Below are 15,855 nucleotides of genomic sequence, written 5' to 3' on the forward strand. Positions count from 1 at the left end.
TTTTCTACATAGCAGTGGATGTGAATATGTTTTGCCAATTCTCTGCATAACTACCAAACCTCTGAAAAGCAGGTTTTTTTGACAGGCATTTAAAAACAAAAGCTTAATAGCTTACTAGATTATATATTCTAGTAAATTTTACAATACATTTTAAGTCTAGTATAACAATACGATAATAAAATGAAACACATCTGACAGTGAGATTCAAGACACACATATTAAAAAAAAAAGTTGGATTCAATTATTCTAGTTATCTCCCTACCATAAATCCATACCAACTCTGTTCTTACAGGCTCTCAAATAACCAGAGAGTGTCTAAGACCCTCCAAATATCTTCCTGAATACCAAGAGAAATTTTGTAGTCTTTCAGAAAGGCTATGCTCACATAAGGGGTACCAGCCTTTTAACTTCATGTTTAGTCTACTTTCCCTCATTCTTATCACATATTCTAACTAAACCGGAGCACTCTCAAAAACTACCAACAAATTTCGGTGGATATATTACTCAGTCTGAAAAATTATAGCTTCGGGCTCTGCTTCTACGAAAAACAACAGCACATGCACAAGACATCTGGAAACTACTCCAATATGTGGCACTTCAGAAGGACAAGAACAATCTTTTAAAAATACATTTCAGTGAGCACAAGACCACAGGAGAACAGTCTTTTCAGATACATACTCCAGGAATCTTGTGTCACAAGAATTTTTGTACCCATCCTCTTTAAAATTTTTCAAGTGCCACATTGAAAGCAATTCCTTTAGGTTTTCCTCCTCTCATTGTTTCTGAAACACATTCCTCCAGGGGTGATGATTGCTTTTCTAATTTCCATGCTCACTTATAGACAGTGTTTTCACATTTGCTAAGGGAACAACACTGACATCTATTTTAGGCAGTTCTTTTTCATTTTGTTGCATTTACTCCACTAAGACAGCGAAAACCAACAGCCATACCTGTCTCATCTACTATTTTTGCTAAATGAAACAAATTATATGAATTGGTTCTTGTAAGGTAAGCCTTCACTCCCTTATTAATCTGTACCTTTTTAGTTTTGAGTTCACCCTAATTGAATAAGAATGATCAGAAATCCAGTGCCAGTATTTCCAAGGATATTTTACCCACAGCTTCTATAATGGCAATGACTCTTCCTGCTCTTACTGAAGATACTTCTCCAAATGCATCCAAAGGTCACATTTGCCTTTCCACAGCCATATGACATTAGTGACACAGTCATTTTATGTTAAGTACAACATCTAAGCCCCCAAAAAGCAACTTTCAAACTTCTGTCTGAACGGCTCATTCTAAAGGACAGGAAACTAATGTAATGAGGGTGGATACACAAAAGAAAATAAAGCCCCTAATACGCATGGAAATTCTCCAGTTCTTAAAGCAGTGCAACAAGTATGCATGTAGAAAAAAAATATTCAGTACACAGAATATCACAGCAATGTAACTTTATTTATTTTCTATAGTAGAGATGTGTAGCAGGCATTTTCAAAAAGAATCATTGTAGTCAATAGCACCAAGGATTTTGCAAGCACAGAATTAAGATTCTAATTTTGCAAATTAAGATCATGCCAAATTACTCATTCCCTTCCCCATACTTGAAGGCCTATGTACTTCGAAAAATATCCACAGTAATAAAAAGGCACCATTCTCCTAACTTGTCTCAAATTCTCAGACAGTTTTAGCATGTTATTGCCATACTTAAGTCTGTCTTATGACCATAAATAGAAGTCAAACCCTTTCATCTGCAAAGCATGACACCTGGAAAGATCAAAATTCACAAAATAAACTATGCTCATAAAAACTTCATAAAAGAAATCATACATGAATCTTCTGCTATTTGTGGAATTAGAGAAATGGAAAATGTAGATATTCTTGATAATTTTGAAAACTGGTATAGCACAAAGGAGCTGAGTAGTACAAAAGGCATGAAAAAAGAGAGAGTAGAATTGTGGTTACAGATTCAAATAAAAAGGTAACATGAAAGGCACTTTGTCAAATTCTACCACACAATATGACCATGTTATATGGCATAATTTATCCAAAGTAATAGCCTAGAGAGGCACTTCAAAGATGCTAATCTGGATGACATATACGTATATAAGTGATATATAGTGACATTTAATGAAAACAGGACTGCATAATAGCTAAAATAAAATCATGACAAAACAGTGTTCTTTTTTCTATGTAAGATAGATTCCTGGAACTTAAAGACAAAGTTTTTGCATGACAAGCACACAAAGTCACACTTTAAGCTCTCGATATATTCCAGAAGTTATCAAGTGCATACTAGCTTATTTGCAGGATGGTATTCCCCAACAGCTTACCATGGCAGCTCTAAGTACATGCAGTGTTCTTTGTTACTGGCATCGGATTATTTCTGCTCCAGTCTGAGCCTGTTCTATCCCTATCATTTCAAGTTTACTTTATCCATTGAAATGATATCAGAATGTCTTCCAAGACTTTAGTAGGAAGTATGATTAACATCTGTCTCATTCACATACCCTGCAACCCATGTACAAAGAACATGTGTTTGCCTAATCTTTCACTCTCTGATTAAATGCCTCTTGCTTGCCTTCAAGGCAACTAACGTAAGTGGCTCTGCCTGAGACATTCTCCCTTGTGAATTCACATCCTGAACATGAACACCTGAAGTCTCCTGCATTTGTAAAAGACATCTGAAATATATTATCCATCACACTTTTCCTAGCTGGCTTTGTATCGCACATTAAATACATATAATTTATTTCTGAACTTAGTTACCTCCTTTGGGCTATAAAGTATAATCAGCTTTTTCTCAGTTCTGCTGCATAACTTGAGAAGTGTATACTGAGCAAAAGTGTTGCAAATGTAATATGATAAGGAAATTTCTGCTACATTTTCAACACACTGATTTTAGTGGATATAGAAATGTAGCAAAGTTTAAAATGCCTTCATAGTTTAACTTGTCTGATAGAGAAATTTTGATAATGCAATAAGGGAATAAGAAAAATCAAATACTTATAGAACTGAACTAGTACTTGCTAGTAAAAAGTTTTTTTGCTGTTTAACACTTACTGATCAATTATTAGTGCTCTCTTTTATTGGAAGAAAAAAGAAGACCATCAAAAATTAAATTCTACCTCTGCGTCAAGAAATCCAGTTGTACTCAGTGGTCTTTTTTCTTCCACCACTACTGTAGCAGAATTTATAGCCCAATCTTTTACTAAATCTTTCTGGTTCTCGTTGATAACAGGCCTATTATAATCCTGGCTGTCATCCACTCCAAATACCTGAAAATGAAACAAACCATTATACATATTAACCCAGGACCATCCTAATATTCATTGTTCAATGTTAATGGATGGATGGTGGCATGCTGATATAGTGAGTTTAAATACTTTCTGTTGTATTATGCTTATCTGTGATCTTGGTCAAATCTAGAAGTATAAGAAACAGATACATCAATTACATATATATAAATATATATATATATATGTATATAAAAAAAAGCAGGAGTTTATGTCAACATCATCAAGATCCATGAAATTGCTAGTTGGAATGGTGAGATATGAAAAAAATGACACTGGTGAACCAAAACCATTACCATAACAAATCCATTTCCCAACTAAGAAAAACGAAACAAAGACCCAACAATAAAATTGAAAACACATTTTCAGATTTTTGCCATTATCCAGTGTGAAAACAAAAAATATGTATGCTTACTTTTGCTATTAATATGCTCACCGAATTATTTCTCCAATTAAAACAAATTTTCATTTTTTCCTTTGACAGTGAGCTAGATTTTAGAACTCCACCAGGTCTCAAAACCCCCGTAGACTAATCTCATTCAAGATATGGCTAATCTCACTCAAGATACGGCTTTGGTAAACTAGACTTCTCACTAAAATCCTGCACTTACAAAGGATTTACCACTAGATGGCCACAACCCCTAGTGTTTTAACGACTGAGAAGCAGGTAACAGAAAAGAAATGGAGCATTCAGTCATTCAGCTCCTGCTCCTTCCTGGATTGTCTCCTCTAAAGGTCCAGAAAGACACGACCAAGCAAGTTTTTTTTCAATGTGCTTGCTTTCTGCTCTAGTGCAAAAAGCCTGCTTTCTGCAATTGAGAAGTCCTGAAACACTCCACAAATCTTGAATAAATATAAATTAATCATTTCTAAGTATTCTTAGGCACAAGTTGCTTAAGAGTATTAAAAAATATTTCATATAAAGAAAGAGTATGGTGCAACATATAGCTTTTTTCTTTACTTATATATACTTGACTTGTACAGTGGTAGCAATCTTTGAAGATCCAAACCAGTTATCATGAGCTGTCTCCTTCCTTGAATATACTGTTCTTTTGTAGCCACTTTTTTTTCTTGTGACCACTATAGTTCCACAGTTTTACACATTCTTTTAAATGAAATCATATTCTTATTGCATAAGCAATAAGAAGCATCTAAAGAAAAATATTAATCAATACCTCAATATTTAGTCAGGACTACAAGAGTAAATTGCTCCTGTAAATTGTTTAGTAATATTTGGCAGCACGTTTACTTACTTGTGTCAAAAAAATCCTTTACTTGTAATCAAACATCATCATGCAACGCTTTTTGGGTGTTACCTCTTTGTTTGCAAAATCTTGTTATTCTTATTCCATCACTGAAGTTACTGTGCAGCCTTGTTTGAGTGTTTAGACCTTTTTAACTTTAACTTTATTTCCTTTTCTTTTTTTTTTTTTTTTTAAAAATGCAAAAGGTAATTCAGGTAGCTGTAAGGTCCACATAACAGATTTACCTTCTAACACTACACCTAATGCTTACTCTGCAGATTGTGCGGATATGACAAACCAGAATAGATATGTAGAATATTTGAGGACACTTATTTAGAAAGAAAGGTAAAGCATCTTCTCAAAAACATTATTTTGCATATTCATTCTATACCCATGAGTGCTTTTATGTGTGTGCACCTCTTCCCACCCCACCATAGTTCTGCTGTTATACTAGCTCAAAGGTCCTCTTCAGAATAAATTTAAATATATAAAAATCCTCAAAAAACAGAGGCATAAACAGATAAGTAAGACTTTAAACATAAAAAGAAAACTCTGCAAAGGAAAAACAACACATATTTGAGAAAATTTAGAAACTCTCTTTTACACTTGTCAAATATCTGCAGTAAATATGTACTACCAGAATTCAAGATTAACCAATCTGTACTTATACAGTTCACCAAATAATGAGAATACATTCCAGGCAGAAACAGCCATGCAATAGCCGGAAGGTTTGTTCTCAAAACTCTCTCAGCCATTTAGAAAAACAGCTATTTGTATTTTATGAGTAGCTGTGATAAAATATGTTTGCAAACACTGGGGAATGATTGAAGTTTGAATAGACAAAGACCTCTACCTTCCTTCGATATTTCCATTCTTCAAACAGTTCCAGGATTTAAAAAAATAATTTGAAAAAACTCTACCAGAAAACTTAACGAAACCACAAAAATATCTTCACGAAATGGTGGTGATGCTTATTGCTGCATCTCTCATCTATTTATAAAAAAACCACTTGTGTATAAAAAAGGGACCTGAGGTCCCTTTCGGGCTGCATGATCTTGAAAAACTCAAGCAGCTTAACTAAGAGAGTACATCAGTCTTAAGCCTAAAGTGAACTCCAGTACTCTCCCAGACTCTCAACTGCTGAGCAGCTAACACTGTGGCTGGCACATAACCAAGTCTCTCAAATCAGCAGGGAAAAAGTGAGTTGCCAAAACATGCTTTTCAATTTCAAAGCAATGAACAGTACCCCACGTTTCCCTGCAATACTCTCCTCACGTTCTGTGGTTGTACAAGTAAAAGCAGGGGACAAACAACAGGCTGAAGATACAGTGAGGCCCAGAGCTTCATTCTGCTGAGTAGCGCGTTTGCTGGAACACAGCCTCAGCCTGACACACAGAGAGGCAAAGTACAAACTGACTCGGCTGAAGAACTGTATTATCTTGATGGAGATTCATTAATAAACTGTATCAGTTTATCTCAGCAACACTTCTCCAGATATCCTGAGAATATAACTCTTATCTACATAAACCAGTCATTCAAGTTTATTTTTTAACACTGTTTAAGTGATACAATCCGAGCAAGACATAATCCTTACAAGAGGTACTGGCATATTTTAGGGAACAACATGAGTTACAGCACTGACTCTGAGCACATGCCTTATCCTCTTGTGCATGGCCTAACTTCATTAAAAGGAAAGCAAGTCTCTTCTGACTGGCAGTCCACGTTTCCCCATGAAAACAGCTCATGACTCAGAGTGCACCTGCTTGTCACAATAGTCTAAATATATAGCTTGAACCCAAGCTATCTTTAGAGGCTGGGAATGGGTTGTCTTCCCCTCCCCCGTCCTTTATAAAAATTAATATTTTTATACCACAGATGAACTACACTAGAAGTCAGTATTACTATTTTAAGATGGATAGAACATATTGATTCTTTAAAATCACAGAGGCCATTTTAAGCGAGAAATCTGGATATTATAATAACAACTGGCCAGAGAAATTAATGACAACAGGAAATCTCTCCCCCACAAGTCTAAAGGAAGTAAAAAGGATAGCTAGAAAAAAAGCACCTGTTTTCCTAATGTGCTTTTATCTACTTTTACTTTCAAATAAGTTCAAGCATTTGCACACATTTCAGTGTTGTTAAAGTCACTACTTCAATCTTGCATTTATTTAGCTTCAGGATATTAACTTTTCATTATTTCAAAATTCATGATGATCACACTGTAGGTTCTGCAGTAAGTCCTCAATACTCAATGTCCACAGATTAAACAAAATTAGTTTTAGTTCACCATCCAAACTACTAATGAAAATATTTATACTACTGATATTGTAGAGCGTTCTACCTAGTTTCAAAATTCTTGTCTTTGAGGTTTCTGAAACTTGTCCATAGTTTTACCACTGTACTCCTAACAAAGGACATGCAGCAACTAATAAGCTTATTGATAATCAGATTAATGGAAAACGAAAAGATAGCTGAATTATAACTATTATTGTTATTATTTATAAGTAGGATGTTGCTCATTAATGAAGGTATTTGTCAAAGAATTTCAATAATGCTCCATATATTTCTTCTGTTCCTATCAGCAGGTCCAGCCCGGTTTTGAAGATACATTTGAAAAAGATGATTTAAATACTGTTAGTTTCAGTGTTGGCAATCTGAACACAAAGAGCAAAACAAACCCAAAAACTAAAAAGCGTACAGAAGGAAATTCAAATATGAACTGTTAAATGGGTAAACTAAATCAAAGCACATCATAGATAAGGGACAACAAGCTGTAGTGCACATTGCACTACACTGCAATAAGACCACTGCAAAAAAACAGGAAGCTAGTGGCCCAATTTGAAATATGGTATTTACAATTGTAAAGTGATGGAATGTAAATTAAATAGCAATTACACTTCATAACTTCTTAGGGGAAAAGGAGGAAGATGAGTGTATTTGCTTGCCATGGAATTAAAATAAGAGCAGATTTCAGAAACTGAGCTGTGAACTGATGCAGTCAAACCAGTAGGAAAAAAAGTGAAATTTGGAAACACAAACTACATTTGGACACAGCTTGAATGTGCTAAGCAAGGCGAAGAAAGAGTAAACAAGCCAAACTCAATGGATGCTTGATTGACTGGAAGAGAGAGCTCCAAAAAGCAGGGAAACAGAATAGGTTTCAGATCCATAAAGTAGATCATCTTGGCAGTGAGTTTAGCCTTCAGTCTGAACTTCTGGCACTTACTAAAGACACACCCAGGATTATGGGTCCAGATACCGATAATATACAATAAATTGGTTGTTAGAAGTCAAAATGGTCGATCGGGTAAGAAAAACAAACAAAAGAAACAAAAGCAGAATATTTTCTTCCCCATTTTAAAAGTATGATGAGCCAGATTACAACTCCTATGTTCACTTTGTATTCATCTACTGCACAGACTGTGTTTAACCCAGCTGCTTCTGAGAACTCCAATTTTAATTGTTTGTGTTTGTTCTTGGCAGTCACCCCCCGCCTGCCCATGTGAACAGACTGTGTTCTGTGCAGGGCATAGCTCAGGAATAGCCATGGATTGTCACAGAAGTTGTTTAAGGCATTTTAAATGTATATTCTAGATGCAGAATCAGATGCAAGTCATTCTAGTAGAATATTAAGGACGCCACATAAGCAAATGAAGAATATGCCAATCATAACAACTTCCTCTTACACAGTTAGATATGTATACGCACACATATTGTGTACCTGTTTGCTATAATCAAGTGCTCATTTTTTTTTAGAAATATAAATTTCAAAAGGAAACTATGTTTAGAGTCTGTAAGATTTCTTTAAAAAATATAAAAACAAAACACAAACAAACAAAAAAACAAATATCAAGCTTGATGAATATTCTCCGTGTTCTTGCCAGAAATTATTTCCTTAGATTTTCTGGGCTTCAATGATTCTACTGATTTTTCAACATCATATTCATAAAATATAGTCAGTTTATAACCATGGCGCTCTGTAGAGCTAAATTATGTTCTTTCTGGAAGAAATCCCTGGAGTAATGACAAAATCCAAAGGGTGTGAAAAGACAGAAGAGCTGAAAGCCATTTGCCCAGAACAGATACATCTATGTCATTTTTTTAAACAGTCGCTTAGACACAAAGAGATTCTCTAACCTCATGTAATCCCAGTCCTTTCATTTGTTTTTCACACAGTTTCTCATTTTTAATACTGCAAAAAAATGCCGAAAGAAATTCCATTTATAATATACTATGATGCGTAAGTTGAGTATTGCAATGCAAAACATTTTTCCCACTCTGTGCTGTAAAACTGATTTCACCGACCAGTTTTAACCTAAGATTTTACGAGTGCTATAATAAATTTTACAGACCTTTTAAAAATGCATTAATTAGGCATATACCTCTATGTTTTAAAATAAAATCCCTGACGCAAATTGTGTAACGCATTTACAAACAAACAATCAAAAATATCCCAGTTAGTCTATGCTACCATAGAGCAAGATTTATGTATTGCAAATACAGAAGTGTAACAAATTAACTACTTATGATTTTGTAACTCCTACTTTCAAAGTGTTTAACTTAACATTCACCCCAAATTTCTGAGTCCACACTTTTCCTTAGTGGTTACTTTATACTATGCTTGCACATATATGCAAAATTACTGCTAAAGCTTCAAATTTTGCAACAAGTTTTGTTAATTAATCCCTATAAACGCTTCTAAAAAAATCAGAAGAATGCAGTCAGAAAATCAAGCTATTTACAAGATTTTTGTACTGAGAAGTGACAGTAGAAGATGACACATAGATGACACTTGTCTACCACTGACCTCCAAAGTCATCTTGCATGTAAAAACGATCTTGTATTAAACAGCTCCTTTCTTTCATGTAACATAAAAACAATAAAGTCTCTCACAAAGAAGTTCCAGCTCAAAAAGGAGAAACACAGAGCAGTCCTTGAAGGACACAACTTTAGCTAACAGCAAAAAATGGTAGAAGATTCCATTTTGTTACAATCACTTTTCAGAACAGACTCCCACTCATTCAAAAAACAAAAACAAAACAAATCTCCTCTTCAAAAAACAAGCAAACAAAAAACCCCCAAACAAACACCAACAAAAAATACAAAGCCCACAAATTGAAAATAAACTGAAATGCAAGTATCAGGCTAAACAGAAAGACATAGAAAATGAAAGTGGAAAACCTGGCATCTACAGAAACAACAGCACAGCTCCCCACCTTGAATTGTTAGTTATTTCTAATGTTAAAAGAGGGGAAAACAAAAAACTAAACTTTCAGGATTGCTAAAAGATAACATTTTATGCACCCTTCTACACCATACAAAATAATTTAAACAAAAAGATAGCATAATAAAATAAGATCATTACTATTACTGTGTGTCTGCCTTTATAAACTAGGCATTTAAAACAGCATCCTTTTCTACTTGAAAATAAATTGGAACATGATCTAAAATTTGAATCTTACACTGAACACACAATTCTACTAAATAGTCACAATAGAATGCCTTTTCTAGATGGCAAGGAGGCAGAGTGCGACTTGTTCTATTTTGGTACTCATTACAAAACATTTACTAGTTGGGAATTAGAATGGTTGAATTATACTAGATCTACTTTGCTGATTAAAAAATAATTACTTATCAGGAATCTTAAATATTATGCAATAATTGAAAAAACAACTTGGGGAGCAAAAAAAATTTATCTCAACACCCATGTTTCCATACATACATAAGCTGCTCTAATACTGTGCATTAGCTAGGTGGATGAGAACTGAGTCACATGCACTTCCACATGTTCCTTCCTTTCTCACACATACATGGACAGAATATTAAAAAAAAAAATACTAGAAGAGTCTTTAGTTGTTGCAATGGCATCATGAGCATATTTAGTATTCAAAATACATTCAGAACTATTTTGCATTCATTTATTAAAATTCATTACTAGCAGTACTTTATTGCAAGCATGAAACTCATTGCTCTGATAATTTGCAGTCATCTTATATCAACAAAAAGGTGTTGATAGAGGAGATGAACTGTAGAAATGTTATTTTGAATTCTTCCAATCACTGACAGAATTACCTTTTCTGAGACTGAGGAATATTTTTTAGCCTGATGGGTTTGATGAGAAGAAATCCTCTCCAACAGAACAAATTTAATTATTTGAAAAATGCAAAACAGGTAGAAAAATCTATCATTCAGTGCAAAAGAGCAAGCAGTTGCTATGCATTAACCAAAGAAAACTTTGAAACTACCCAAAAAGCATAACTGCTGGATGTAAAGAAAAAGTAAATCCTACCAGCATGCACCACTCACACTCACTGATACATTTTGTGTTGAGTAATACTGAATACATGTTCCAAACCAAATCAAGTCACTGAATTTGCTTTAGTTAGCCCTCAGCTGTTAACTGCACATCCCTGAGAACATTACTTTATTAGAAGGAAAATTAAATTTTTGAAGCTGCTTAAGTAGAGAATATTTTTTTCCTTTTATGTTCAAGTGGTCCTTGTAGCATGTAGGTGCAGCTCCTCTCCTTTCCACTGATGAGGCTGCCTTCACACCCCTATAGAAAAGATCCCTGCTGTGCAACTGGTGCTTCTCTAAGTCATCAAGAGGCAGGCGTTCATTTAGGCTCTAGCTGGATACAGACAGCGACTTTAAAACAGCTCTGCTAGTATTAAAAACTAAGATCTGACACTTAGTCATAACTTTCTTCTACATCCCTACTACATTTATTTTCTGAATTTGGTTGTCTAGATATTGAATCCTATTTCTCTGTGAATTTAAGTGACATTTGAACACATGGATGTAGAAATATCATTGGCTAATGAAGGGCCTTTTAGGAAGCAAGTTTAACTGCTCTTTCCAAAGTGTTCTCTGTTTACAGAGAGCATTAAAACACAGCTAGAGAGCATTTATACTGGTAAGCGCAAATGAAAAAAGATGCAGGAGTTTGCATTATTGATCTTGCTTAGAATTTATATTTTGTAAAATAATGGTGACCAAGGACAATCTCGTAAATTTACAAATGGATAATAATGCAAACAAAACAATGATGGAAGAGGTTAATTTACATCTCCCTTCCATGCCAGTAATACTGGCAGCATTCATTCAGAGTCAAGACAGCACAAACGCCATAGAATTTGACAGAAATAGTAATATTGTCAAATTATTCAAAAAGAAGATCAATCAGCAGTCCTAGTCAGATGCTATTCAGAGAAAGTTCCAATAATACAAAAAAGACTTTGTGTGCATGGATGTGTGCTACTTGTGAAAAGCATAGCTGTCTGCAAGCACAGGACCATATTCGAGATGGAACTGGCAAGCTGGGCAATTGAAGGGAGAAGAGTGATACAATGGATAACAGCTGAGGACTGCAAACTGTAATCATCCTTTCCAGCCTATGCAATTGGAATATTGACAAAATCCAAGGAGGAAATGGCATGAAATACAAGTCTGGGGAATAAGAGCACATACACTGATGCCAGTTGCCTTCTCCAGCCCCTTTCCCTGCCTCAAAATGAAGAGCTAGGGCATTTCTCAGTCATCGTGGAAAAGTGTCTCCTCCATTGTGCTATTCCCTTGCTCATTCTTCCGACCGCCCCCATAGCTAAGGAGTTATATTTAAGTTGCTGTGCATCATCTATTTTAGTGATGAGCCTGGAATGTCATCTCTGGCTCCATTAGGCATGTGATCCGTACGTGGTCTTTTGCCTTCTTTCACAGCCACAGAGAAACGGGCACAGTCCAATTGAAAGCAATAAAATTTCTGAGCTAAAAACTAAAGGCAGTAAACTGTTCTTCCTAGCCTGCAACAGGAATCCAGCATAGACAAGCACCAAAACATCTACTCTTGGAGGTGCCCAATAGACCCTTAGGGAAATGACACCTTGTACCAGTAGGCAGAGGAAACCTCAGGCCTTCTCTAAGTAACATTCCCCTTTGTCATAGCTGAATCCCATATATATGTATACCGATTGGTAAGCACAGCAGAAGACAGACTTAGAAGACAGATGCAGAAATAATTCATTCTCACTGGTTTGATTACATGTATCAAGTCAATTGCTTCATTTGCGGGGGAACTTTCATGATTAATTTTCTCCCCAGTGATAAGAAATTTTAGCTTGGTTCTAAATATGAGGTAAGTATTTCCTGGACATTGGAATTAGCAGAAAACTGACTTAAACTTCAAAATTTCATATACAACTAAAGTATTTATGACAGTAATAGTTTTTGCAGATCCCCCAAGCAATCTGCCCCTTAAATAACCACCTAAGCATAATTAGGAGAGATTAAAGATTCAACTTCAAAATTTGCCCAACTGAAGCACTTATGACATGCAAGAAGCAAGAGCAACCTACAGGGTCTTTTAAATACTTTTTGCAACTAAAATATTTGGCATTAGTCAGCATCTTAAAGGAATTCTCTACAAAGAACACATATAGCCATAATAGCTCTTATTAAAACCTAAGCCCATCCAGTGATTTTTCTGAACTCTTTCATTTTATCACTTAAAATCTTTACTCACAGATACATATTTTCCCATAAAAAAGGCTAGAAATAAAATATAAATACCAATAGGTCTAAGAATTTACAGATTCTTCTCCTGGACGAAGATTTTCATTGACACTTCATTATGTGTGTGAGGAAAGTAAAACCTTCAACATTTTCACAGAAAACATAGAAATGTAATAATGTTTCCTCCAGTGTTTTAGTGGAACCTTAACCATACTAATTTATTTACTTGGACAAGGTTGACTTGTAAAGAAAAGCCCAAGATTGACTCAGGAAGAGAAACCAGTAGTTTCTAATCATAGTAGGATAAAATAAGACAAAATAGAACATCACATCATCCCATGCTGTCTCGGATGTTAAATGCAAATTGAAATAAAGGTAGCTTTTTCACGCCTTAGAGAGAGTCCCTGGGGAGGGAATTAAGACATCGTAGCTCAGGTTTCACACATACACTAGTCACATAAATAGATGCAGGGGATGATAGTTTTCTTTCTACAACTTTTTTTTTTTTTTTTGTTAATATACATGAGTTCACTCTTTGATATTTCGGCCTGGAAATATGGCCTCTCTGCCTTTCTTCAATAATATGGCTGGAGATTTTTCCTATTTTCTACAAAATTCTCAAATTTTAAGGAACAAAATGCTTTTTCTCTGCTTTTTTTTTGTTGTTGTTCTGAGAGAAAACACACAATTTCTAAGGAGAAGACACCCATTCAAAGCTGGGCACAGGGCAGTGATATTTACTTCCTCTGACAAGTACTTTAAGATTTTTGAATAAATTTCAAATAACAGTGCACTACATTTCAAATAACACTACTGTTACAGAAATAAATTTCTAGCAAGGTAGATGTAAAAAGAAAAAGATTTAAATTACAATTAATCCTAAAGAAAAACTCACATAAATGAATCATGCACTGTTTCTGGAAGACTCCAGACAGGTACCAATTGCTTCTTGTTTTTTCATGTTTAATACTGAAAATTTGTTGCTTACCATTTTTATGTCCTAAAATCAAATTCTATTTTGCAAATGTGCAAATAATTTAACAAAGCTCTTTTCCTACTCAGTTCAGTATCTGTGATCATTTATGTAGGTTGCTTTTATTACAGTGACCTTGCCTTCCAGTGACATATCTTCATATATGCCTGAATTTTTCTTCCATTAGCTCAGCATTTTTGTGCCAAAATTGTGCAAAGCACAGGCCTGGATTTTTCCAAATCTTCGGCTTTGACTAAATGACAATCCATTCACTCCGAGGCAGTCGTCATTGCAGATAAATAATTACAGTTATCTATTACAGAAAATATTTCCTGGAAATATTTTCTTTTCTTAGAAGAACTTTAAAAAAAAAAATAAAATCTTTTTCATATTTTCTTTTCAAAAGTCTGGCTTTAACATGTTCCAGAGGGAAAAAAAAAAAAAAAAAAAAAAAAAAAAGAATATACTTCATTATCTTATTCTCCTACTGCTATAGAGGCAATACCTTTTTAGACACTGATATAGTGGTGGAGCAACTTACTGCATTCTTAACAATCTATATGAGATCAAGACGTTGGATGAACAGTAACAGCATCCTTCTCTGATTTTAAAGTGTTTCTTAAGATCTTAAGGGCACCTATTTTTCTGACATCCATTTCCTTGAATCTTCAGAATAAGACTCCATTAAGCAAAAAGGTACTTTGAAAGGCTACAACACAGCTCAACCTGAGAATTTTGCTCCTTTTAATTATATATGTGGATTGGTTTTTGATTCTTCTGGGAATTTGAACCTCCAATTCCTTAATACCTCTTGGATCCTTAACTTTTGTAAGGTTGAAGGAATCTTCTGACTCAAAAGCCACTCTTGAATGAAAATCAATTTAGAAGGCATCACAAATGCTCAGAAAATAAAAAAGTCTGACTTGCCAAAGGGCGGTTATGCTGGCATTATTGATTAAATGCAGACCAGCACTCAAGGGAGTAAGTAGCACAACACTTGAGACCTTAGCCATTCAATCTCAGAGGCATCCACAGAGAGAAACTCTTATATAAACTGCCAATAAAATAGAACAGACTCCTCTAAAGATCTTATTTTCTGCAAAGACTTATCTCAGACTGGTATTTATTTGACAACTATCATAAAGACTACCCAAAATGATTGCCATTTTTCATATGTCTTACATCTGGATTTTATCACAATTGCTCAATACGTTACTTGAAGGAAAATGTCCAAGTAAATCTAAGTCCTTTTCTAAGGAGTCAATAGGCTGACAAAAGCCCTTGTCGTTTCTTCATTTATTCACATTAATTTGCATTTATTCACTAAAAAAAAAAAAAAAAGTGAAAGAATTCAGAGCAGTAGAAATTAAAATGGAAGGGGAGCAAAGCTGAGCTGAGTTGGAACAAGAGATTTTCACTGCCATGTGATTTTCTTCACTGACTGTTTTTCTGCACTTCATAACAATGACATTCTTCTTTCCTATTACCAAATCAAGCAAGAATTAAGCAGCAAGACTTACAAAAATCTAGTATCTTTGTACTGTGTCCAATACATACTGTTCATAATACTTCAGTGCAGATGCTACATGAAAACAAATATAGGAGAGCTCAAAGAACAAACTTTCCTCCTTTACTTCCTAGTAAACTTTTAACTTATAATTTCTCTTTAATTTCTTTTTATACTGCAGTAAGGGATATTTTATGATTTGCAAAAGCTCTATATGGAACACTAGGTTTATTAAGCCACACTTTGCTACCATGCTTAATGCAAATCTCCATGTTCCTAAATCTCTCCCATAGCAGCAGAGGTTATTTCAAGCAAAAAACTGTT

General features: G+C 34.7%; 1 protein-coding gene across 1 annotated transcript in view; it reads right to left on the bottom strand.

The window, feature by feature from the left end:
• Nucleotides 1-15,855, bottom strand: part of CEP170 (centrosomal protein 170) — a 92,544-nt gene that overhangs the window by 28,739 nt on the left and 47,950 nt on the right. The window contains exon 10 of the mRNA XM_088524151.1: nucleotides 3,126-3,275. Within this exon, the coding sequence (XP_088380277.1) occupies nucleotides 3,126-3,275 (150 nt within the window). The remainder of the gene's footprint in view (nucleotides 1-3,125; nucleotides 3,276-15,855) is intronic.

Source organism: Tinamus guttatus, unplaced genomic scaffold (assembly GCF_059628265.1).
Source record: "Tinamus guttatus ecotype Peru unplaced genomic scaffold, ASM5962826v1 Tinamus_guttatus_pri_ptg000208l, whole genome shotgun sequence".
In the NCBI taxonomy this organism is placed as follows: domain Eukaryota; kingdom Metazoa; phylum Chordata; class Aves; order Tinamiformes; family Tinamidae; genus Tinamus; species Tinamus guttatus.